General features: G+C 34.8%; 1 protein-coding gene across 1 annotated transcript in view; it reads right to left on the reverse strand.

Moving 5' to 3' along the window:
• The window catches only part of RYR2 (ryanodine receptor 2 (cardiac)), a 262530-nt gene that overhangs the window by 150197 nt on the left and 84482 nt on the right, over positions 1 to 27851 (reverse strand). The window contains exons 17-26 of the mRNA XM_009997595.1: positions 26523 to 26618; positions 22051 to 22169; positions 21500 to 21633; positions 18088 to 18329; positions 14546 to 14738; positions 12614 to 12830; positions 11251 to 11355; positions 7057 to 7160; positions 2596 to 2679; positions 2110 to 2269 (exon numbers count right to left, since the gene is read on the reverse strand). Coding sequence (XP_009995897.1) covers positions 2110 to 2269; positions 2596 to 2679; positions 7057 to 7160; positions 11251 to 11355; positions 12614 to 12830; positions 14546 to 14738; positions 18088 to 18329; positions 21500 to 21633; positions 22051 to 22169; positions 26523 to 26618 — 1454 coding nt within the window. The remainder of the gene's footprint in view (positions 1 to 2109; positions 2270 to 2595; positions 2680 to 7056; positions 7161 to 11250; positions 11356 to 12613; positions 12831 to 14545; positions 14739 to 18087; positions 18330 to 21499; positions 21634 to 22050; positions 22170 to 26522; positions 26619 to 27851) is intronic.

Here is a 27851-nt window from a genome sequence, read left to right on the forward strand (position 1 = left end):
TTCCCTCTGCTCTCTCCTGGTGAGCCTGAAAAATGTCTCCTCACAGGGCCAGAATGTTTTAGATTCAGTGGTGACATCAGGCTCTTTCCCCAGTCAAAATGCTGAGATAGGCTTCATGATTCTTCTGAGATTATGTTGAAGTGTTCAATCTTAAATTAAATCCCATGCTAGATTTGCCTAATCAATGTTTTTATGATTTTTTTTTTTTAAACTAAGGTTGTGGCCTGAGGTAACCCCACTGCTTTTTGGGAACCATAATTCAACTAATGATTGATTAGTATCATCTCTTCAAAAGCAGAATCTTTCATATCAACAGGCACACTAAAACATACATACAGACAGTGTATGCACTCCCACGACATCTTTAGCCTATCGCACTCAACCCAGTAACACTGAAAAAGTCTGACAGCATCATTTAACTTTCTTCTTATTAGTACCTCACTGATTCAGAAAACAACATAATATAACTGCGAATTTAATCCAATAAACATATCAAAATTATTTGTTGCTTTTTTCAAAGATACAATGGGTAGGTTAAATTGTCTTCAAGACCTAAGAATATTTACTACATATGAGTTCTGGGTTTAAATTTTCCCAATGATAGTTAGAAACATAATTAGCTAAGAGACGCATTTGATTCCAGAAACTTCTTAACTTCATCGTAACCAATAAACTCTGTTGAAAAACTAAATTTAATTTGGTGTTTGTAAGGGCTCTATCAGAGCTGTAACTATTTCCCAACTTCCACTTACTTCAAATGTCCTGATTGGCAAGGCCCTGTACTGAAAATGTTTGGCTTCTGGAAGAATAATCATATAATAGGGGATAATGCATACATTCCAGTCTGTAAACACAAATATTGGCTCATTTTATGACTAGTCCCCAAACATAGAACACAGTTTCCTAAATAGTTTACAAAGCACTAAAATGAAAGCTTTAAAGTAAGATACTATAATGGACAATTGCTGAAATGCTACGTAGCATGTACTTTATCACATAAATGTACTTCGTCAGCATGTGATGAGGTGAAATTAAGTGCCTATCTTAACATATACATAATGAGATTTTTTGGTTTTTTTTAATACATGACCTTTGCAAATGGAATGAGTTCACATATTCCAGAAAAACAAAATTTGAAATGTGCTGAACTGAAATGTATAACCTGTTTTTTTGTAAAAAACAGAAACACTGTTTTGAGGCAGGAAAGAATATGTACCTACAAAACATCTGCTTGTCATTTTTGCAAAAATAGTGATCTTCTATGTACAATGCCAAACCATGAAAACTCTTTCTCCCCAAAAAAAAGATTATTTTCCCTAAAATTTCACTGTGATATGCTACCACGTGTTTCTTAACACAAGTAAAGACACCTTTCACTATACAAAATTCACAAATAATGAAAAAAGAATAGAAAATATGATCCCTAAGGGAAAATTTATATAGTGACTGTTTTGAAAAATAATTAATTAGGTTCATTCTATGCCAGATTTTTTTTAATAATTTTTTTAAAAAGAAAACAAAGACCCTGAGTTCTGCTGTCAAAAATACACCATGCTTAGTTTTTACTCCTCTCCCTTATAATATGTGATACCTACCACGGAGCATTCATATTCACTGAAACAAAACCACTAAAGTAGGACTTTAACCCAAAGACTGACCCAACTATTCTCCGTTGAAAGTGGCCTCTGCCAGAAATACAAATTAGTGAAGTGATTATTAGAAGTTTACATTCTGATTTTCCTGGGTAAAAAAAATTATTCAATTCCCAGAACTTCAAACATTTAAATTATTCCCCCTCTGAAAGTCAATGTTTACATTTCTGAAAATACTCAAGCATATTAACTTCCTGTATTCAATCTTCTCACCCTGAGATCTAGTTAACATACAAGAATACATCACTGATTTTTCAGTACTGCTTGTAAAATAAGAGTCTCATACTGCTGGAAAATTGAGCAGGACTACTTTAATTTTATATTTTTGTTTTCTTTGACTGACAGACTTGCATTAATTAGCTTTTTCTTTTTGCTTTTGTATCTTCATTATTCCCATTTAACTGTGGATTATTTCAATAGGTAAGTGCTTCTTCCAGTGACTGACATTAGCACTTACCTGCTGGATACCATATGTCCAGCCTTGCCTTATACGGTCCCTTGCCCACACATTGTGAGCGTTCTCTGCTAGTTTATCCACCATAGCTTCTTGAGAGGGGGTCAGTTTGATAAAACTCAGATCCATGGGAGCAGGCTTATATCCACTCAACAACTGATAGCTGTCAAAAAAACACAGAACATGCAGTTTTTTTCAGAAAGAAAAAAATCATAGGAATAGCAAAGGAAAGAAGTTACCAATAATGCACTGTCATTTCATTTTGTCTCAGGCTAATTGCATCTCGATGAGATGAGGTAGCTAATAATGAAAGCTACCCAAGACAGCCTGAAGCAAAAATGTTTTCAAAGTATTTTTGTTCTTTCTCATATTTCAAGTAGTAGACTAAAATGTTGCTTATCTAAATACCTGTATGAACACTATATGATAAAATACAGTTCACTTAATTCAAACTGCCTAGCAAAAAGATGCCTTTGAAATTCAACTTACTTCTTCGGAAGTTTCATTTTTTTCACTTTTTCTTCAGCATGCTCATCAGCAATTCCAACATGGCAGCCTAATGCCAGCAGGGTTCTAGGACACAGAAATCAGAGAAAAATTACTGCCTATGTTTCTATATTCAGAGTTGATGCACTGCCTATAAATGGCACTACTTAACAAATGAGACCTATGGGAAGAACAGCAGCAAAACAGATCAACACCAGCATTTTTGTATATGTAATAAGTTTTCTGATAGCGTTAAGAAAACATCACAAAATGTATCTTAAAACTTCAGTAAAAATATGAGTGGGTGTCCTGGTTTGAGCCAGGATGAAGCCAATTTTTCTTTTTACTGATTTTTTTTTCCTTCAGTAAGCTTTCTTGTAACTAGCAACAGTGTGTTCTGCTAGGCTGATAAGACAGTGGAATGTTTTCCTAGCTACTGAGGCTTCAAGGCTCCACCTGCACTCTGCCGGCTCAGACACTATGGGGAGATCTGTGACCCCCCCGTAGGAGGCTGAGTTAGATGGACAGCAAAATTGGCCAAAGATATTCCATTCCATATATCTACGTAAGCTCAAAGGAAGGACAGAGAACACAGAAGACAACTTCCTTCTTCTTCTTCCCTTCTCTTCCGTCCATGGCCGGCGTCCAGGGAGAGTGCTGTGGGAGTTGCTGGGGCTGGGGGGAGGTGAGAGGCTTTTGCCCATACCTGAATCTATCTGTATATAATTGTATATATTTTCTTGTATGATTCATTAGTGTTTTAATTAAAGCTGTGTAGTTTAGTTTTCAATCCAGCCAAGACTCTCTCTTTTTCTCTCTCTCCTTCCTTATTTGGGTGGGAGGGGGAGGGGATCGAGAGCATTGTTGTCGGACCTGAGTCAAACTGTGACAGTGGGCTACATCAAAATGGAACTATCATACAGTTGATTCCATCTAAATGAGGCATCAGTTGAAAGATTTCCTGCACTTGAAATATATATTTCTACTTCATACAGTTGTTCATACTGCTTTTATAAACTCATTCTGTTTTATACGAAAATCTTTTTATGATATGTTATTCAAAGCTTATGAAAGAAAAGGCAGGAAATGTCACTTGTTATCCTTAGAATGTGTCTTCTTTATGTAGAGAGGCTGTTATTCAGAGATTTTAATTGGATCTGGATTTTGTTAAGACATGCTGCTGAAGAGAGGACTGACAGCAGAATGCATGATAGTCATTACGTCAAAACTGCCAACCTAATGCTTGATACGGATATTGCACATTAATCCACTTCAGGGAAAAGCATTCAAGCTAGACGTGGTGTGTCATGTACCACAAGGCTTCTACCACAGAGCCACTGATCCAGGCAGCCAGTTCTGGCCTGACTCTGCAAGAAAACAAACATTCTCGACACAACCTTACAATCAGGTTGACAATATTAGTTTCATGTCTGATTACTTCAGACCCCTCTTCCTTTCCTTACAGTCACACTATCCAGCAGTATAAATCTTAAGTCTCATTCATCTCCAGGATTTCATCTGTAACTCATCAATTATTTCTTCCTGCATTTACATTCAATTTTGTGTAATCAAGGCTTAGTTTCTTTAGCTTATATGCATTACTAAAATATTGACACTGAAATGAAAAGAAACCCTGCACAGAGGTCTGAAACCGCTTTGGAATTGGATCAGTCTCTCAAAATCTTATGATGGGACCCACATCTTTGATTGCAACTGATTACGCAGAAGAAACACAAGCATAAACATTGGACTCCATTCTGAACTTTCACATAGAAACATGGAAAAAAGCTGGAAAAGAAGGGGTTTATTTGTTCTTATCTCTTGTTAGAACAATATTTTCTAGCTTTGCTTTGACTATATTTACTGCTCTTGAACTGACTGGTAACAAGAAAAAAAGAAAAATATTAAATATTGCTCAAGCAGTATTTCCCTTGGTAGATGAATCATATGTTTCAAGAAGAATCTTACAGCAATTTTTTAGTACTAGCTCCATGCAGTAAATCCTACTGTTAGGGTCTGTGAACCTTGATTTAAAGTTAGACAGTAAATAAGATAGGAAGAAATTAACACACAGTGGCCACCATCTGCAAAACACATCTGCTAAGAATATTCTGTGCCGCTACTTTTCAATTTGCATAAATCATACCTGATTCCTATGCAGCTCACACCAGTGTAAGTATGAGAACTTACGTAACAGTGGAAAGTAGTACAGAGGAACTAACCCCTGGTAACCTGATTTCCTTGTAATGTAAGACAGGAATTTGAACACTTCATTGTCTCTTTCCAGATACTACAAATTCTAATCAGAGAGCCACAGCAGGATAAAAAGGCACACCATACTGGTAGAACCTGAAAGACTCCTAAAATACTTCACAGCTAAATAAGAAAACTAGATGTGGCTGCATGCAGCCCTCAGCACAATATTTATACAATGAATTATCACACACAACTGAGTAAACAGGTAGAAACCAGTGTCAGTCACAAAATAGTGATCACCAAAAAACCCTAACAAGATCAAACTATATGTATATAAAAACTAATGCACAGAAACAGTATGAGCAAGCATATTGTAATCCCATGACATTATCAGAGGTAACTCATTCTTGAATCTTGAGATTTCATTTAGTCTATCCTTTTTATAGTTCATACAAATATTCAATAATACTGAAAAAAATACAGTGATCAAAATATATTGAAAAGCAATGCTGTGTCAGATAATATGACTCAGAACCTCCTTGTTTTCCGCTTCTCTCATCTAATAAAGCTTGCAGCAAAACTGGCAACAAACCAACAAAAAACCCAATTACATTAAGATGTCTTGCAACTACTTCAAAGTATGCAATATGCAGTTTGACAAAAATTGTAAAGAATATAGAGTATAGTTGACCAAAAGTAGTTTTAAAATAATGTTTTCTTTCTTAGCATTCTTTCTCCATTGAGGTTGACTCCTAACAGACTAGAAACATCTAGTAAAGAACTAGTCAAAGTAGCTGGCATCGTTTTTAATAATATAGTACAAATATTCCCAGAAAAGTAATATCACGGGCAGATAGTTATCCTTTGCTAACAGTCTGAACAGGAAAAAATAACTATATTTAACAAGAAAAAATGACTGGAGAACCACATACAACATTGGGCATTTATCAGCTGGAGAAATATTTTAATATGTTTGCTAAATGCAATGCTATACAAGGAAAAAATTCAGCGAATCATAGAATGGTTTGAGTTGAAAGGGATCCTTAAAGATTATCTAGTTCCAAGCCCCTACAGGGGCAGGGACATAGCCCACTATGCCAGGTTGTTCAGAGACCCACCCAACCTGGCTTTGAACACTTCCAGGGATCAGTCTTCCACAACTTCCCCTGATGCAACTTGTTCCAGTGTCTCACCATCCTCATACTAAATAATTTCTTCCTAATGTCTAACCTAAATCTCCCCTCTTCCAGTTTTGATCCATTACGCCTTGTCTTCTCACTACAACCCCTTGCAAAAAGTGCCTCCCCAGCTTTCCTGTAGGCCCCCTTCAGATACAGGAAGGCTGTTATAAGGTCCCCCAGGAGCCTTCTCTTCTCCAGGCTGAACAGCCTTAACTGTCTCAGACTGTTCTCATAGGAGAGGTGCTTCAACCCTTGGATCATCTTTGTGGCCCACCTCTAGACTTATTCTAACAGCACCATGTCCTTTTTAAGTTGGGGACTCCAGAACTGGACACAGTACTCCAGGTGAGGTCACACGAGAGCCAAGTAAAGGGGGAGAATCACCTCCCTTGACCTGCTGGCTATGCTGCTTTTTATGTAGCCCAGGACACAGTTGGCAGCTCATGTCAAGCTTCTCATCCACCATCACCCCTAAGTTCTTCTCCTTACTTACACTAATAGATTTTCAATGCATTCACAGGAAAGCAGGAACTCACACCTTCTTGACAGACAAAGTTGAGATAAGGAATTGTATCTTTGTGAGCCAGTTAACTAGGTTACTTGAACAAACCCATTAAGATCTATCTCACTGAAATTTACTGGCTCACCTGGAAAGCTTCCACAACAGTCATACATCGAACTGCTCACACACAAAAGGAGAGAATGCCTACTACTGTTTTGTGGCAATAGACACAGATGAGACAGAAATAGCAGCAAGGTGTCCTGAAGGAAAGCTCATAATTAGTCACATCCAAAAAAAAAAATCTACTGGACATCAAAGTGTGCTTCATGAATAAAGACAGTAAAAAGCAATGAAAAAATAAATTTAATTAAAACAAATAAGAAGTATTTTTTCAAAACTTGGATCTATTTCTTTCCTCCAAACTAGATGAAAACTGACTGAATTGCCATTTCGTAATCAGCATTACAACAATATTTCTAAAATTCCATACACAAACTGTAAAGTCACGTGTCAAATTACAATTCTGGAAATTGCAGCTCCTTCAGAAACTCTCACTATAAACTTCACAAAACTCTAGCAACTTACTTCAGTGTTTCAAGCGACATTTGCAAGTTATAATTTCTTTCTTGCTCTGGTAATTTTGAGAACTCCACTAAGCATGGGTGTTGCCTTTTGTTGTCATCTCTAACCTGAAAAGACAGTAAAGAAGTAAGTTTAACATATCTTAAAAACCAGAAGAAATTTTTAACAGCCCAAAACACAAAGTATTTAGAGTAAATCATGTCACAATTACTCAAACTGAACAACACTTTAAAACAAAGAGAATTATCATTCTGCTTAAGGAAAACAGGATTTCCATTTGCAAACAAACTTCAGATTTGCAGATCTCAAGTGGAATAGATGCTAATTTGTACAGTTCATTATACAGATGTTCACAAAAAATACGCGAAGTTCAAGAATAGCGCAATCTATGTTATGCTTTGACATAAAGCCATAAAATAACAACTAATCTTCATCACCACGTTTAAAAAATTATGCATCCAATTTTTATAAATATGTTATATGAATAGTATTCAAGTCCTTACCCTGCAACAGTAATAATATAAAGGATAAATCTACTCTCTTAATTCAGAAAAAGGTTGTTTCTTAGTTATGTTCAGTAGTATACAAGCAGAATAGAAATGTTAAGCAGTCAGAACAAGAACATGAATTTACTTTTCATTTTATTGACAGCAGATCCACAAAGACTATAATTTACAAGGTCTTGCATTTTATAAGCTTAAAAATTTGATCAAAGCTATTTTTAACCTACGCTACCTTCTATACAGTTTTAATCTAATACTGGCCATAACTATGAAGAACAACCTAAGAAGCTGGGATAACTGAGCTTTCTCTTGCTCTCAGCTGTGCATCTTTACGGTGCTAACAAAATTGACAAGATTATGTATTGCCAGAAGACTTGATAACAAACATTAGTTTGCAAACATTATGTAAAAAATCCCAATAGAAGTGTCAACATTGTTCAGCTGAGACTACTTTTTTACACATACATTAAATCTCTCTTGTGTGCATCTTTCATGGCCCATAAGATCACCATGTATATTAATCTTTAAAGCTGGAAAGTTTTTTTAAAATAGCATTGTTGGCAATTTTTGATCAATCAGATAATCCTGCTGGAAAATACAATGTTAATACTTGAAGTTAAGAAGGCTACTTGTTACATTTTTTCTAAATTGATCTTTACTCAATTGGTGAACATATAGGATGGCGTTTAAACTATTTTAGCCAAAAATTACCAAGGCAAGAATTGTCAATGAAGTGGTCCCAATAAATTTCATCTTTTCTAAACAGGTTGATCTCTTGTTCTTACACAGAATTAGATTTTATGCTTAAAAAGGATAAGAAAGTCAGTGGCATGAAATTCCTGTCTTTCAGAAAAATAATCTATCACACTTAAACTGATTGCTTGCCTTGCCTCTTGCACCAAATAAAAGAGTTTTTCTTTGGAAAGTTTAACATAAATGTATTAAAATAAAACTACTCCCAATATCATGGCAATCAATCCATATGCAGTATCTACCATTACACTTAGATACACTGATAATGTTTGGACATAAACATTGTGTGCTAGAGCAGGAGAAAGAAAAACAGTCATCTGCAAACTATTGTTTATGTTTAAAGTTTCTATAAAAAATCCTCTGATTTTTCTAGATAATTTCTGAGTAACATATTTTTGCATTATAATCTAAACACGTAATAATTATCAAATTGAGCAGCAGTCGTTTGTTTCTGTTTTGGATTTAAAAATATTTACAATCTCCACAGGGTATTTATCTTAATTTGATGGGATTAATGTTCTTTGGAGAGGCAATACAAACAATTTAACTGTCAAGATACTCAATCAAAATCATTAGCAGCTAAAACAAGAAACATTTTAGCAGACACTGAAAATGTTTACTTGCAAATTTCTTTCTAAGACCTATGATAATTTGCATTAATAAAGGTTCTGTATATTCTGCAATAAGAACAACTACTTTAGATCTGTGTGCAGCTAGTTTAAATCTTGGACATAAGGTGTTGATTTCAGAATTCCAATGTTAATTTAACTTCCCCTAGTGACATTCTCTTCACTCTATAGCTGCCATATATAATACTTCCATCTGATAATTATGAGCTGGACACCTAAATATCACTCACATTCAGACTTATAGTGAAGGCAATTAAAAATGCCCTTGATTTAGCTACATTAGCTTCTTACTGCTGTTACATGTATAAAATGCAGTAGTAATATCATATGTAATACTGGGTATCACTTTGGTGATAGACACACAAATTTGATTAAACAGATATGTAGGAGGGAATAACAAATGCAATGTACAGTAGATTTTTTTTAATAATCCAGACAGACATTTAAATCTACTGATTCTTTGTTTTTTAATATTTAAACTCTTTTTACCTGGTAAAAAAAAACACTTTTTCAGAAAAGAGAACTATTAAATACAACGCATTTTGCTCTGAATTAGAAAGACCAAATCTAACTAAGATTAGAGCACTCGTGTGTGCATCTAAGCCAGCTGATTTCCATTTCATGTCTTCCCTCAATACTCAGGTAAGTGTAGTGAACCAATTCAGGTAACTAGAATTGGGAACAGTAGCTTAAATTGGTTAAATAATCTGTGAGAAACCACTATGATAAAAGAGTTAATCTCCAGAAGATGACTGGCATATACTTTGCCACATTCCCAAAGTAAGCATATCCAACCATAGAACATTAGAACAAGAGAAAGCTGAGATTTATTACTAAGTTTCATTCTGAACAGACCTAGAACATTAATTGCTGTTTAACTTGATACTTACTACATATTGTTTAAATTAAAATAGTATTCAACTGTAGAATTAGATTCTCAACGGTAAGTAATGGTACACTGACAGTTCCTGCAGATTGCTTCACAGCTGGTGTGATTACACCACAATTAAAATGTTTCAACACATTAATTTAATGAGGCTTTACGTTTGATTTGGTGGGAAAAGCAACAACAAAAAAAAATCAGAAATCTTCTCTGTTAATCAGATCTTTTTAAGAACTGTTATATGCTACACAAAATGTACTACCTATGCCCAGTTACATTCAGTCTGTAACCCAAACTCCTCAGAAGCTCACAGCTATTTCATTATCAAAAAAATCCAAACATATACATTTCTATACATGCAGATATATTTTTATGTTTACATCTAGTATCTACTGAATGTTTCCATATACTCTTCACCGTAATAGTTCTTCATAAACACTACCACTTGGGATCCAAATAACTAGCTTGTATAATATTTTAATGATTGATTTTTAAAATACAGTCAACGAAACAGAATCATAGAATTATTATGGTTGGAAACATCCTTAAAGATCATCAAGTTCCAACCCCCCTGCCATGAGCAGAGAACCCTACCACATAGAATCATAGAATCATGAAGGTTGGAAGGGACCTTGGCTGCATTGTGTATCAAAGCCAGAAGCCACTTTTTTTTTTTCCATCATGCTCCATGAAAGTAGGACAGAGATAAGAATACAGGTATTGGAGCACCTAGTACACACATGAGCCTGAAGAAGTGGAGAGAAGTAAGGAGGAAAGCAGATTTAATGGCATTTCATATAAGCAATATTCTTTTGTCATGAGAAATAACTTCAGGACTTCTGAAAGAGTTTTGTCAGTCAGTACATATGAAAAGAACTGCTTTTATTGGCTTTCTCCACCAGGCAACTAAACTTCTTGCACCAAGAACAAGCTGTGAAAACTCTGGTTGATTAGGTTCCTGAAAAAAAGAAGGCCCTAGGGAAAACCTATCACTTCCTACAACTACCTGAAAGAAGCTTTTATCCAGGTGGGGGTCGGTCTCTTCTCCCAGGTAACAAGAGGTAGGCTAAGAAGGAATGGCCTCAAGTTGTGCCTGGGAAGGTTTACACTGGATATTGGGAAAAATTTCTTCACTGAAAGGGTTGTCAGGTACTGGAACAGGCTGCCCAGGGAAGTGGTAGAGTCACCATCTCTGGAGGTATTTAGAACACGTGTACATGTGGTGCTTAAGGACATGGTTTGATGGTGGACTTCGTAGTTCTAGGTTAATGGTTGGACTTGATGATCTTACAGTTCTTTTTCAACCAAAACAATTCTATGTGTCTAATTTTAGAAGGATAGAAAATAATGCAGTCTCATTATCTCACTGAAACCAATATGCTATATAATACTACATAATTAACAGAAAATTAAGTTGGAAGATACATACTGGTCCATACTGCCAGCCAAGTTCAATCTTATTCATAACCCAAAGTTCATGGATGTTCTCTGCTAATTTTTCTCTAATTCTTTCCAGATGGGGAGGCAAAACAATCTAAATGGAGAAGACAGAAAGAGACTGTTACAAATAATTTGCTTGACAGCGCTACCCAAATTTTCATAACAGATAAAATTTGTACAAACCTGATCTCTCAACTAAACCTAAATTATCATTCAAATCTTACCAAACTGAACAAGAATTCTTAGATCAGCAGAAATACTTTAATCTGTGAACATAAAAGTTCTGCAGTTTGCCCAGCAAGAGAAAACAGTTTAAAATCCAACATCTCCAAATGGCCTGGAACACATTCCTGGCAGCTATGTAGGAACTACTGAAATCAATATTATGTCTCAGCTTAAAAAAATGCTAAAAATCTCTACAATCAAGGTAACGTTGTGAAAAACAACATTATGACCTGAAACTCATAAAATGTTTTTTAAATATATAGGTTATTATGACAGGTGAGAAGTGCAATCAGCATAGCACATCACCCTATCTCCAAATCAACTCTGCTTTTCCTTAGAAACCAGAGACCTCAAACACAGTGCTGTGAATCATGTCAATATTACCCTAAATGTTGGTGTTACAGAAGGATAATTACATGACACATGCAGAATGCTGTATTTAGTGCATAACGGCAACAAACTAGCAGGTTTATTCTTTTTTTTATGTGTTTGGGTTTTTTTTCAGGAACATGTTCCTAAATATGGTAAAATCTGAGCATATAGTGTGCAAAAATTTATATCATCTCAAACTCTGGTCAAGAGTAAAATGAAGTCTTGTTAATAGTGATCAGAGAAGGAGCTCTTTGGTACCAAAGAGTGCTTTTTCATAACTATGTGAAAAAAAAAGAAGAGAACTATAACTTCTATTCATGCTATTTACTGCCAACAGTGGGTAAAATGTTCCTCTCCGTAACCTTCAAGTCCAGTAAATAATTAGAGTTGAAGCTGGTCCAAAAATCTTATCATAAAAAAAAAAAAAAGTCTTCAGTAATTTTAATTAAATAATACTAAGAATGTCTAATAATAGAACAAGAAGTTCAAATATTATTTTTTGCTGACTCTAATATTAAGGGTAAAACGTTATTAGAGTATTTGGGATCTGAAAGGTGCAAAATTTCTAGTGAGCACTGTAAGGGTTTTATGCACCATTATTCAGCTTCTGAAAATCCAAAATCCCAAGGAAAGCCTATCCAAATCCCAAGAAAAGACAAGTTTGAGACAAAGTGCAAATTCAATCAAATGTGAAATAACACAGGCCTGTAATATCTGCATTTAAAAATTAAAACACAATCTTACAGTTTTCATACCTGGCTAGTATCTACAGGAACTGGAGTGAAAGCTGCTTGTGACAGAGAGACAGTGGGACCAAGCAGGTCTTTTGTATAGCTACGATCCTGCTTGTATTCTCTGCTTTGCTCCACTTTCAGTTTCTCTTTGGGTAGGACAGCTTCAAAGCAAGGGGCATATCCAGGAGGAGGAAGGAACTTGAACTCTCCATGGCGACCTCCAAGCAAGAAACGTACCCTGTAAACATCAGAGTTACTTCAGATAACTTAGACACCTCTAGTGTCAAACCTAATCAGTTTGTAAGCCTAACAACTATTGAATGCTAATTTATTTTTTTTTAAGGAAACAAAGCACCACTAAAATTCAATGTTGCAGCTTATTTGCATTGTTTACAGTTAAACGTTTTCTAAATAGTGCTGGAGTTCATGAAGTAAGAGGTCCAAATAACATTGGAAAAAGTAAATAATTTTTTATTTTAGTCACTTTCCACTTCCATAAAAGCATTCTAGATCATGAGACCAAAAGAGAAGACGCTGAGAGAAAAATCAGTTTACTTTGCATACCTATGAAGTAAGAAGCAGACTTCTGAGTCTCAGAAGGCAGAGATTATAACCCAGAGTAACCTGTCAACCACCTCTGAACTCTCTTCACTGAGAGGTTCTCCATTCTGTCTCACTTGAGAAATGAGCCTGAAAACACCATGGACTACGGTTCTTTCTTTTCTCTCAGAGAACACTAAATCATTAGGACACCATTCAAAACGTCCCATATTTTCTTTCCTAAAACATATACTTGTCATGTTAGTAGAGTCTAAGGAAAAGCATTATTATATTAATTACAACACGGTGGATTTGTAATTTTTAAAATTTTTAACTGAAAAATTCAATTAATTAGGTAATTATGAAGGAGCACAGAAAATCTTCCCAGAACACTGCTATCCAGATGGACTCAAAAAACTCCCAAAAAACTAGCCTTTGTCTCTTTTCTGTTTACTGAGTATAAGATTTTCTCAATGTTATACCAGAACACTCTCTAAAAATCCAGTAAGCACACGAATAATATTTGTCAAATACTTATCTCTTAACAGAGATAAAGCATGCAGGTTTATCATTTTGCATTTCATAGCATGCCCATCTATAGTTTTACCACACTGTATCTCTTATATTACCCAAGACAAAGTCTAAAGAAGTGCAGTGCATTATGCATCTAGAACGAGGGGCTGGTATGCCCACTGTGTGATGGCTCTTGGCTTCTGTAGTATTCACCACAGTCTTTGAATGATTCCTCACAGACCACTCCTCTGATTCCAATAGAAATCACCTCTCAGCCTTTACCTTTGCTAGTCCTGATAAAGTTGTTCCCCCCACTGGAATACCACATAATCCTTTTTAGTACATTGTAGTCTCAAACTATTTAATTCATGGAAGTATGGTGCCAAGTATGGCACCTCAAGTGTGACTTGAAATTTTGTAGAACAGCAATCACAATTCAAATTGACTGAATTTATATTAAATTGTTCTGATGAAAAGAAAGTGCAGCACCACCCTTTCTTAAGGTAAGCACAGGTTACATTGTCAAATAACAGTATCACATAACAAATTAATTAAGGCAAATACATTTTTAATATCAAAGAGTCACATATTTCTTTCTATATAGGTAAAATGCCATCCTGAAGTGAATGTGTAGCAAAATGTCAGCTAAGGAATGACACAGTAGGTGTTTATAAGGTCTATCTGCAAACCACCTGAATACACTGGTGTGCTGAAAAACAACAGATGCACTGTCTCTTCAGGACTCCTTTGTAGCTCTCACTATCCAAGCACTGGAACTGTGCCGAAGAAGCAGATGTCAGAAAGGGAAATGAGAGCAAAGACAGCCAGCAAAATATTCAGCATATTCACATGTAGAGGGGAAAGAAAAAAAAAAAAGTCAAAACTACATAGGACACTAACTTTATTCCTGCAGAGAAGCTGACAACTGGGAAGAAGAGGCCATCTATGTTGAAATTCTCAAACATTCCTTGAACTGGCTGACCATTTATCCGGAAAGAGATGCTGGGTGCACTCAGGTCCAAACAGCAGCTAATAACATCATCAGTTCTTAAGAGATGTTGGTTGGGAGAATTCACTGTTCGTGCCACACAACCTATGGAAGTAAAGCAGTACCATTTAGCAAAACTTCTGCATATCATACAGGTTTACACAGCAGCCAAAAAAAAAAAAGAGAAATAAAATATAGCAACAGAGCTGAAACACATGAATACACAAACATTTAAACTGTAATATCCAAGAGTTTGCAACTTAGTGAATAAAAGCATACAACTGTATCTCCAAAGCGATTTTAATAATAAATAATAAAACATAATTAAATTTAATGTAAGTTTTTCAGTATATACTGATAAAAGCAGTCAAAATTAAGAAAAAAATTATTTTTCCTCTCACAGGATTACAAATGCAAATTGAAAAGCAAACATTAGTATCTAATATGAAACATAGTACACCTGACTAAAGAATGCTTCATTATTCAAGATAAGGACAAGTATTGTATTTTACATTATTCAGGAAAAGTAAATTACTTCCTATTATTAAGGGCATATAATGGTACCCTTCGAAATTTGTATATGATATGATACTACCTGGTTTCACAGTCAAATTGCAATGCAGCATTTTTCTGGCATACACAAACGCAGCAGCAATTTGGAGGCATATATATACAGTAATGTATGTATTTTTCTTTAATATGTTTTACATGCACTATAAAGCATCCTTCTCTCTTGTGTCAAATTACATTTACACAAGCACACTTGCTTCCCTAGAGAAATAACCTATGGAATAAAGAAATAGTAAATGACTGTTTCTGAAATTTACTGCATCTACAACAGACAATTTATGAAAAAAGATGACAGTTGTATGAAAATATCTCTAGACATGTTTTCCAAAAATTAGATACGCAATGTCTGCAAGAGATAAACCATAATGTATATTTAGAACAGAGCATTAACCTTTTAACCATGCTTTCCAACTTCTGTAAACATGAAGGAGTTATCTAAAAGTACTATATTTCTAAGAAGATTATGAAGATGGCATGCTTTTAACAGCAGCAAAAATAATACAAGAAAAATCTCAATAGTTGTTTTGCAGGCAAATTTTCATACACACACTACCAACACTCCCCTTAAGGAAAAATAAAAAACCCACACTTCCGATACTCTACATATGGAAAATGGCTTCCTGAGACTACCATGCAATCCATAGACTCTAGGACAGATGCTCTTGTGCAAACTGCCCCTCTTGACAGGGCAATCAGCAGTATAGCAGGGAAAAAGAAAAAGTTTTCAGATGCTCTTGCTGCTTCTTTAAACCCTTTCGAAATAGGATGTCAGCTGGGTTGCTGTAAGAATAGTCAGTTCCATTAGCAAAAACAAAGGAATTACATGTAGTAATTCTTAGAACCCCTCACAAAATATCTATAGGAAACACTGATGAGAAAATAGTATAAGTAATGGCTTTGCAAGGAAACCACCTTCTACCAACTCCACAGTCATGAGCTCACAGAGAATAGCAGAGAAATCACCAAGGAGCTGAAGGTTAGTTTCAAATAAATCACAGAAAGCAACAATTATTTAATGGCAATGATAACTAAAATCTAAAAGTGCTATCAAGGAAGAGTAGATACTTCATTTCCTTAAGACATACTACATGACACTAGTTGCCCTTTTAGATGCTAAAAATTAGCCATGCATAGATTATTGGGATAAATGCAGGGCTGACAGGAGAAATATGTACTGGTCTTTGATGAACACATAAACAATCTGAATAAATTATCTAAGTGCCTCTTCTGGCCTTAAGACTAAAAATCTATGAGTTCCACTTCATATATTAGAAAAATAACCGCAGGACTGAAGAAACAAATGTTAATTAAATGTAATTCTGGTAAATGCTTGGTCCAGAACAGAAAGCCAGTGGTAGAAATTATTACTGCTATTCATTAATGCAGTAAATGCTTCACGTTCAGAAGATTATTTTCAAAATGCCATTGCAGAGGCTTACCAAGATGTAGCCTGGGATTGTGAAAGAAGAAGAAAGGTCATTATTTTCCACATTCAACTATTTCAAGTCCTTTCAAGTTTCCGATGTACGCGTTACACGAGGAAGTCAGTGAAGATAGAAATCTCTTCAAATGTACCAGCCATATCCACAACAGGTATTAACACATAGATAATTGTTATACTATTAATTATGCATCATTGTTCCATAGCAATTCTCACTATACATGAGAGGCAAAGTGGCAGTTACTTTCCTAAGATGCCACTCCAGTCGACATGTTATTACTTAATAAAACAATTAATTGTTATTTTGATTAGAAGTATCTTTTGAAATGTAAAACTGAATTCTTTTCCAAGTACCAAGCCACGATGCCTCAAAACTGCAAAGACTTTGAATGATACATACAGCTGACTCACTAAAATGTCTCTCCTGTCTGCTATGGAGCTTTAGAAAATTTGCATATCTTCTTCATGGCAATAACTGCCAGTCCAATGAGCCTAACCCAGTTTCCAGTCAATTCTACAATTCATTACTGCTTGGTAATATCTCAAATCAAAGGAAAAAAGAATTCCTCAACAAAGTGAAACCACAGTAGAATTTTTTTTTTTTCAAGAAGCTTCAGACTGTCCAGGTGTAGGACCATGTGTGTATCATTCAAAATGATATCTGTGAATCTTTTCACAAAAGTTAAACTACGTGAAAGAGATTAGCAAAAAGAGAACAAGCTTGCTTTCTTATTATTCTGATTTTGCTGAGCTAACCCAGTTTGAACAGAGACTAAGGTACCTGTAGAACCAACAGTAAATATAAGCACTTCAGATACTATGTTCAGTTTCCTTTACACTAGAATTTGCACTCAGAAATTACTATTAACTATTACTATTAACAAGTCAAGCTTGAGCCAAGCTGGGCCCATAACCTTTTAAAGATTAATACCTGACCAAGCACACCTTATGCAAACTAGGAATATGATTCTGCAAGTCTCAATGTATGTAAATAAAAAAATCACTACAGAAAATAAATCAGAAAAATATCTGGCTTGAAAACGTATGTCAACAAGCATACTTCTTCACCTTTCAAGTATTTCTAAATCATTCTAAATCTGACAATCATTTGTCAGAATACATTTTTTGCACCTTTGAAGTTTAAATAAAATCTTTATAGTTACTATGAAAAAAGACACAATACAAACAAAACCCAAAAATAATTATCAGGCTGAAACAGAAATTATTATTCCATCTGCACTACTTTGTATAAAACATTTTTCCAATATTCATTGTGAACTTGAAACATATTCTGATACAAGGTATTGTCTCTGTATCTTCCTAGTGTCAACTGAAATGTCTGATTCAGTCTGCTGCTGTTGAAAAGAAATTCACTGAAACTGTAAACAATGTTATAGCATTTTAAAACAACAACAAAACAAACAAACAAATAAAAGAGAATACCTGACCACAGATGCAGACCATCGAAGCCATAGGAATACAAGTCATCACCAACCCCATTGCCTCCCCATTCTGCTCCTCCCCCTGGATATGGTGAGTAGCCCTCTGTTGATGCCCAGCCCACTCGTAGATGAGTTGATTCTGCAGTCACAAAGGGCTCTAGGTGGTCCACCATAAGTTCATAGTACCATTTTCTGTATTGGGCAGAGCCTTCACTAATCCCCAAGAAGATGTTGGGTCGCATGCTTAAACAGAAAGAAGTGGTTATTAAAAACTTATCTCAAGAACAAGATGAACTACCACAGACTTTTATTTAAACTCAAATTTCATGCTGTTTTTTGCCTGATTAAAACAATAGAAATATTTTTTTTTAATTTATCCTGGTGAAAAATGCTCTATACAGTTCAAGTTAAAAAGTGTTTCAGGGACGGAAATAGCATCCTCACTCAGATACCAATAATAATAATACTGTGTGTTCAAACATTTAATAGATGTTAGATCCTAGAAATAAGAATGACAGCCATTCACCAGCAACCAATAGAAATGTAGTAAGGACACACTGCATGTTTAATTTGAGATAGAAAACTGCATTCTATAACACTGATTATCCATTCAATAGCATAATATTTACAGACTTACAAAAGTAAAGTGTAAACCTATTTCAAAATTCACTTTTACCTCTTCCTTACTTATTCCATGTTTTGTACAGCTTAGTTATTTGCAGTGGTTGTACTACCCTTTATGTAAATTTTCTGTTCCTCTTGCTTATTAAAATACCTCACAAGCACACTTGAAAGGCAAAACTATTACTCTGCTTATTCACTATCTAGTTAAATTAACAATATGTGGAGTCATAAATCTAAAGGTCAGAAGAGAAAAAAAAAAATAAAAAAAATTATGGTTTTCATATCTGATTTTGGGGTAATACTCTAATCTAGAATATCATCCCAAAATAATCTGACTCCAGACAATCATTACTGTGCCAGCTTCATACTAAAAAATGCCATTCAACAATTACAGCTGTAGAGTACAGAAGTAGCCAAAATCAATGCTAGGTATGTCCTCCCAATGAAAAGAGATGGCTGGATGGTACAACAATAAAATTGGGATGGTTTGGCACCCGCTCATCTGCTAGACCACTATGTACAAGAATGCTTTACCACTGCTGACAGAAATAATTAAAGATGCTGTGAAAGAGTTCACCAAGAGTTCTCAATCACTCTGATGATACATCTCTGACCCACAGAGACACACACCATAGTGGCAGGTGAAAGCAAGCCATTGAAAGAGTCCAGCGCAGAGCTACAAAGATGATGAAGGGAGTGGAACATCTCCCTTATGAGGAAAGGCTGAGGGAGCTGGGTCTCTTTAGCTTGGAGAAAAGGAGACTGAGGGGTGACCTCACCAATGTTTACAAATATGTAAGGGGTGAGTGTCAGGGAGATGGAGTTAGGCTTTTCTCAGTGATGACCAGTGATAGGACAAGGGGTAATGGGTGCAAATTGGAGCATAGGAGGTTCAAGGTGAATATCCAAAAAAATTTTTTTACTGTAAGTGACAGAGCACTGGAACAGACTGCCCAGGGAGGTTGTGGAGTCTCCTTCACTGGAGACATTCAAAACCCACCTGGATGCGTTCCTGTGTGATGCACTCTGGGTGACCCTGCTCTAGCAGGGGAGGTTGGACTAGATGATCTTTCGAGGTCCCTTCCAACCCCTAGGATCGTATGATTCTATGATTCTTAGTGGTTTTTTTACCCATACTGCAAAAAATCTTTCATACTTCTAGGCTGAACGTATCTAGTTTTCACATTCCTCCACCAAATTGAATTATAACATCTATAAATATTTTCTTTCTGCATACAGGCTGTCTAGTCAACACAAATATAGCTCTAAGCCAGCCACAGCACGTAGAATGCCTTCTGGTGTAGAGACTACCACAAGACAAAAAAACAGTTGACAAGGGCTGTTAAATACAAGCCAGTGTAAAAACAGACATTATTGACCTGATTGCTAAAAAAACCCCTTGTTTTATCACGTAAGACTAACACATTTTATTTCTAGAAGTATATGGCTTGTATTTTGCCAAAAGTTTAAGTACAGATACTCTTTTCCTTATGAGTTATAAGTCAAACATTTAATCCCCTTAAAAATATAAATAAAACCTTTTTGACAAAAGCTACCTTCCAAAACAGTCAAATCCTTTGCAAGTTATTGGTAAGATCACCAACTGAATCTTTTCTGCCTGAACACAGTATCAGTTTTATTATGCCTTTTATGCTTTTGTCCAGACTCCACAATTTAATCAACTCAATCATCCAACTTAATCTTTTTTAACAGATGTTTGTGAATAGACTTTCCCAGTCCCCTGGAAAAGTATGTTAAGTAACAATATCTTAGAAATTCTTTCACCAACTAGTTTTGCTGCAAGGTGTGTATGTTTAATTCTATAACTGTTTTCAGTGTTTCATTGGTCTTTCTGACTTTTTTCCCCTTACAAATGCGAGTACTCATACCTTAAAATTTCTGCTCATGCATTTTTAACAGAAGTTTTCTTTAATGATTTTAGCTTATCAATTGTCCAAATATATTAGTGGCATGGAATGATTCCCAATACACTATCTTTCTATGTCTTATATATGTTGGTGTGTTAGTGAATGTGCCAGGGGAAGTCAAGTCACATGTGGTTATGAAAAATATGAAGGAATGTATTAGCCATAAAATTGTCAAGTTCCTATCTCATTTAGACTTGAATTTATTTTTACTTGAAAAGGCCTCCTTATAATATACAGCTGTGGAACTTTTATGTTTTACAGCACCTAATAAATCCTATGAACTCTGAATTATAAGGGCTATTTCTATGTTTCAACTTTCATTTTAACTTAATAACGGAGACTTTTAAAATTAGACATAAGTTTGAGATAGAGGAAAATTCCACAAATCTTCACGTAAAGCCAGATTATTCTGTCTCAGCACAAATTTAACCTCTGAATAATATTTACTTGGTAAATACTACTATGTTAGTTTAAGATGTTACTAGCTTCATCTTGTTACTAATGCCTGCTGGATGGCAGCTTCTACAACTCTGGCAAAGGCAAGAAGGGTGAGGACAGTCCCTCACACTGACTGACAATACTTTGAAAGCAAAGTCAGATCTAGACAGAAATCTTTAGAAAGCACTCCACAGTTTCACAGATTTAGAGCAATTTAGAGCAGCTGGAGCTTGCAGCAGCTCTCACTTACCCAAGTTTTTATTCTAATCCAATATTCCAAAAAGTACTTAAAATTCTAGTAAGAATAAAATATCTTAACAAAAGTTTTGGAAGTAAAACAGGTATTCTGTAGTGACTATTGTTTTTAACCTCAAGTTCTATTCTTCTTTGTTCATAAATACTTTTATCTTTTTTTCTTTTTACCTGCTCACATGGTTGACAAGGCGTGTCTGCAAGAGCAGATCTCTTCCTGGCAGGAGATTATCACAGATTAGATGTTGATTAGACCGCACAGCTACTCCATGACAAACACAAAGAGAACACAAAACATCCAAAACCTGGAAAAAAAATAAAAATAATTATTTTCATCTTAACAATATTTTTTCATGCTAAGGAGTTCAAAATGACTGTGACTTACTGCAGGCAATATAATGCTATACATCTTGTTGATGGAAGACATGAAAGTGTGTGTAATTCATCCAACACTGTACTTTTATTTTACAACAGTTCTGAAATTCTTCTGACAATATTCTGCTTCCCTTGAGATTCAGTGTTTTAGTGATCAATGTTTTTATCAAAAAGAAGATAATGTCCTCCTTTGCTTCCTCAAACTGCTCGCATGCCTTTGAGGAAAAGTTTCATTCCTAATTATGAATCCAGCATTAGAGTATTTGATATCTAACCTCTACACAGAACAATGTGCTTGCTTTGTTCCCAAATGTTTGCCTAAATATACTTGTCTCCTCTTTGCCTACCTTATGGTTTCTTCCATGTTTGTCCAAAAGACAGATGATTGATTTAATATGTCCTTCCTTAATAATGTTTAGAGCTTCTGGACTTTCCACCAACACACAGTGTAAAACCTCTAGAATTCCTGGGGGGGGATAAAAAAAGTTATTTAGTCACAGTGCATACAAAATCATAACTGCATATAATATATCCTAATTGCTCAGCAACACAGAATAGTTTCAGAAATCATTCTATGTGAAAATCTAAATGAAAACAGGAATGATATTGTACTTCTAGATGTCTCTAAATAAATGAATATAGTAAAAATCAGAAAGGAAGGAAGAAACCTGTAATTCAAAATATTAATAAATATGTGATGATCTACACTTACAAATTCAAACAAAGCAGGTAAAATATTGGCTTTTAAGTTCCTCCAGAAGGTGAAGACTTCACATTTACATACATATACATGTAAAATATGCTCTCCATATTTAAAGTTTTCTGTTTCTTGTCTTAGAAAACCATATGAACCACTAATGGAAACATATATCTGTGAATTAGACAGCAGAGGTAAATTACCAGTCCACTGTGTGCAATTTTCTTTCTATATATAATAGCTTTACTGAAAGCCACAGTGATGTTCTTGAAAGAGTAAATAGAAACAAGAATGAAACTGAGATATGCAAGAAAGTAACAACCATTAAATCTCCAGTGGCACCTCAATTAAATGCAATTCCAATCCAAATAACACAGTAGACATTGCCATCAAGAATCATTAGCCTTAAAATGGTTCCCTGCAATGGGGCAGTAAAACAGGTTCCCATGTGTATTGCATCTAGTCATTAGTTGCTTTGGGATCGTCCACATTTGGTAAAGACAGATATAACGCATGTGGTTCATCATTACTAGTTGCTACAGTTGTTGCCACAATGAGAAATTTCAGAGCACTGGAGGAAAGCTCCCTTAGACCTAGAGACAGGTCTGAAATTCTATTCATGTTCTACATCTCCTATCACTTTGTATTCATCCCTGTATTCAAGCAATGGATGCAATCACTCAACCCTTGCAAAGATCCATAGCACAGCTCTTTGCCATGCTCTCTTTGACTGAAAGAAATCTGTAGCACTGTAAATTTCCCTTTAGTGCAGGAAAAAAATAATCAGACAAAAATGCTGCCTCAGTAACAGTACTCCAATCTCTTTTTGATCCTAGTGGGGAAGAAATCACCAGCTACTACAGCTGAGGAGGACTAGGACCAGCTAAGAAAAAGGTTCCAAACAGCTATTGACTGAACACAGATTTTTAGTCCCAGTGCCAAGACTGCATGATGACACAAAATACTAGATTTGAAACAGTCCTTGTGCTGATCAGCTGCCTCCCTCTCACCTTAACGTTCCACCTTGGATCTAAAGCTTACAAAGGAGAGCAAGTGCTTTTCTGTTGCATTTCCACTGGTTTTGAATAAACCGCTGAAAACAATATATGAACTATATATGAATATGAAATAAATGAAGGTAATATTTAAGAATTTTAATTTGTAAAGCATAAACCCAAGTTTTTAAGTATGTAAGCAATTTTTTTAAAAAAAGAGGAAATCTAAGGAAAAAGAGTATGTATTTTGATTCATGAGGGGAATTTTAACACATACATATCCATTTCTGTATTGTTTTTTCTTAAATAATTCCTGAGTATAAATAGAATATAGTCTGGAAAATTTTAAGTAACAGATCATAAAGCCTCTCTCACAAACTAAAAATTAGGTATTAAAAGTCAATTGAGCAAGTGTTTTAGAAAAAAATAACCAAAAATTAAAAGAAAAGCTGAAAACCAGAAACCTTAAAAAGAATTTAAATTATGAGTATTAAAAAATTGGTTGGAACCAATATACCTGTTTCTTCCAAGTATGAAACATAACCTTATGCAGTGAATAATGAAATGCAATGAAATAAGTAATAAATATGAAATAATAATCACTTACAGACTGGTATTAAAACAATTGTTTATGAGGAACATAAATGGCCAGGATTTCCAAGCCTAATCTGTTGTCATTTGTTGGATCAGCAGAAAATCCCATCTGGAGAATTTCTCAGATATAAGACTTAGGCCATGTTCCATTGTTTTGCACCAGCGAAGACTAAAATACACTCATTTCTTCTAATTGTTAATTTTAGATCAACATGTACTAGCCTTACTTGCATTTGGATTAAGGTATAACTCTATTAAAAACAACAACAACAAAAAAGAACAATGCAACAAAAAAATTGTAGACGTCCTCATAAAGAAAACAAAAAATCTTATAAAGGACAGAAATTGGGCTGTGCAGACTTCTTATAAGGGAATAAAAATATATTAAGCATGTTATGAACAGTCATATGTCAACAAAGATTTTTAAATTATGTGTTTAAACTTCGAATATGGATTTCCATCCTTGTTAAGATTAAGTTACTCTGTTTGAAGTACATTGCTTGCTAATTGCTTGCTAGTTTTACTTTTTATTTCCCAAGAAAATCTTAATTGAAATGAGGATTGGAATTCCAGTAGCTTCAGTCATGACTGCAGTCACCTGACTTCATTCAGATCTATCATTTTAATCTCTGACAACCTACAGAACCATCACTTTTTGTCCCAATACCGTAGCATAATTACAGAAAATAAGGCTGGAAATTCTCAAGAAGTCATCTTTCAACAAAACAGTGACAAATGTATATAAGGCAAAAGAGTCACAACATCAACAGTCTTACATTATGTATAGTTTTTTAGTTCCAAAAAATACTTTACTAATCTTGAAAACCAAGGAGAGTGAAGGAACAGAATGCAGTGACATTCCTTACCAACACTATTTTTTTTGCTTTCTGATATTTATGTAACCATCAGCATGAAAATCATGCTTGAAAAGAGTAAAAAATCAATCTTAACTGGCCAGAACTAATCACTCTATTTGAATCTCATTTCTTAGCTGCTGAGTCCAATTTTGATTACTGTCTACAGTTCAGCTAACAAAACAACATATTTTTGGCACAATTTCAGGTTGAAAAAAGCAGTAATTACATCTTGATGAAAGGAAAAAAATGATTTGTATTTATAACAGTAAAATGGGGCAAGAGACTCAAGTATCAGCCATAAAATCAACATTATTAATTGCAGAAACACAAAACTTAGCAGACCTTCTTTAATGCAATTAAATTTGTTTACAAAATCAAAGTACATTGGCAGGTACAAACACATACTGTTAAAGAAAATAGAGCAGTATTGTGTAAAAACTCCACAAAATAATTATCCTAATAAGTATCAAATTAATTTTTTTTTTAATAAGCATGTGCCAAATGTGGTAATACAAATAACCACCTTTAAGGTCCTGTTAAAGATTACAATAATGTTAACAACTAAATTTAGGACAGAAAAAAAGTACACTGTAGCAAGCTTTAAATTCCGACAGGAATCATGTAGCACCAAGAGAAATTCTTAAGGTAATATTTACATTCACCTAATGTACAGTGTTCACACTACTTATATCTTGTTCTGCTCAAAAAGTATAGTGTAAAGTGCTTTTTTGATCAAGTTTAGTCACAATATTTAAAAAAATAAAATACACTAGAAACTTAAAAGTACAATATATTAGCTTGGCAGACTAGGTTTAAGGAGAACTCATTGGTTCTAAGGAAGCAGAGGTCATGATCACCATTTCAGTGACAGCACAGTACAGATCAGCATAACTTCACTTAATTTCATTTTGAGCAACAGAGACTAATTGCATTTCATATGCAACTAAGGGATTAACGTAGTGGTTCAGGAGAAAGATAAGACATTAGGTAATGGCGAAGAAAATAACTAAGGTAGCTTAAAGAATTTGTGTATGAAGTGAGAAAGAATTCCACAATTGTCATATCATAAATGTTTCAGGCATGCTCTTTCTTGTTAACTTCAAAGAGAAGCTCAGACTTCAGGAGATAGAGAGGTGATTAAGAAGGGAATGCATATGCATTATGGAGGTAATAGTTATATGCAAACGTATAGGTATCTTCTGAATAGCCATCTATTACACATACTCAAGTAGAATACATGAACTTCCCTGCATTACCACTACAGTCCTTTAAGATAACACAAGTTATACCCATTCCATATGGTTATTATTACATTTAGTTTGATTCAAAACCTGAAAAACATGCAGATTTCCAAATAGAAGAAAAGGTAATAGAATTAGATAGAAACCAATTTAATGCAGCTTAAACTGTAGAACTGTTTCACCAAATGTGGGGTTTTTGCCTGAATTATAAGACAGCACCATAAGCAATTGCCCAAGGAAAAGGAAAGACTGTCAGAACTTGAGGTAGAACTACAGCCAAATTCAAAATGCAAAAATGTCACAAATATAAATCTTTTATCTTTATTAATATAATTTACTCTCCCATAGGAGGAGATCGGACTGAACAAGTATATCCTCAATTTTAAAGAAGGAGAAACTGGTCAAATAAGGAAGCTGGAATACTAAAAAGCATACCAGAAGAGGCTTCCAATCTTTCCAATCTGCTGATCAACCAATCAAGAGATCCAGAAAACTGAGCACAGTTTTTACGATTCCCTCGAATCAGAGCCGCTATCGGAAAAAGAGAGAGAGAAAAAAATAAATTTTAAAACAAATCACAATTACAAGTTCATTTAAATGAAAAGAATCTGTATGTTATCTTTCTGGGATGGATCCAGTACAATGGATTCTTAATCTTTAATTATTTATATTCTTGATCTAAAATTAAATAACAAGAGTAATGGTTAGATTTAAGCATAACAATTACTCTTGGTATCAAATTAACCTTTAAGTTATTTGAACTATTTTGGTGTTACAATAATCTCTGCAAAATGCTCTACATGAAGTAGCCAGTATTGAAACCACAGAAGTCAGCTGCTACTGAATTAAAAATTCTGTGCAACAGTATCCTTGTAATGACAGGAAACATGGAATGGGAAGCAGCATGTGAAGCCAGTAACATAGGAGTAATGTAATGTAAATTAGATGAATGTAAATTATTTTCTACTGGTACAACACCCCTGTTCAAGAACAGTAAGTACTAAGACAAGACAGATGTCCAGGAACTGGTTGTAGTACTTTAACAGAGCTATAGAAAGGAAGTAAATGGTTTGAAACTCTTTCACCCTCACGCTTTAAGCTGAAGATTAAAGTAGACTGAATATATGCACTGACTTGCTGGATATAACTGACTAGAAACCTCCATGAACTCTGCAAGCACCCATGAGCCTGCCCTGTCCTGGAATACGTGTGTTTGCATGTATGTGCATAGACATGAGCTCTCAGAGAAGCATCTGTTCTACTCTGAAAAAGAAGTGAGGCACTGACATGTTCGGTTTGTGAAACAGTGCAAATGGCTTGTCTTAAGATCATATTATTTCAACAAAGGAAAAAAGCGATCTTGGAATTAGTTGCAAACCAGTCACTGCACTGGCAGTTCCATATCACGAGAGATCACAATTAAATAGCTTCATAGCCAAAAAAAATATCCCACACCAAAACCAACCAAGAAAGCAAAACCAAAAACCAACCTCTAGTAAGCAAATTAAACGACAAAAAAAAGCCCTTTGTTTTGCTGTATCATATGATTAAAAAATCTTTACTCTTAAATCTTACATAGTCAATTAATCATTACCATAATTATATGAAAATACTTAAGAACACCTTGTTAAAAGAGATAGATTAGAACTAAGGAACACACACTTCTGCAATTGACTTTTTTTATTGATTACATGTGAGCCACATAATCTCACTGTACTTCAGGTTCAAACATCAGATGGAGGCAGCAATAGTTCACTGCTTACC

This window comes from Chaetura pelagica, unplaced genomic scaffold (assembly GCF_000747805.2).
Source record: "Chaetura pelagica isolate M959 unplaced genomic scaffold, ChaPel_1.0 scaffold235, whole genome shotgun sequence".
NCBI lineage: Eukaryota > Metazoa > Chordata > Aves > Apodiformes > Apodidae > Chaetura > Chaetura pelagica.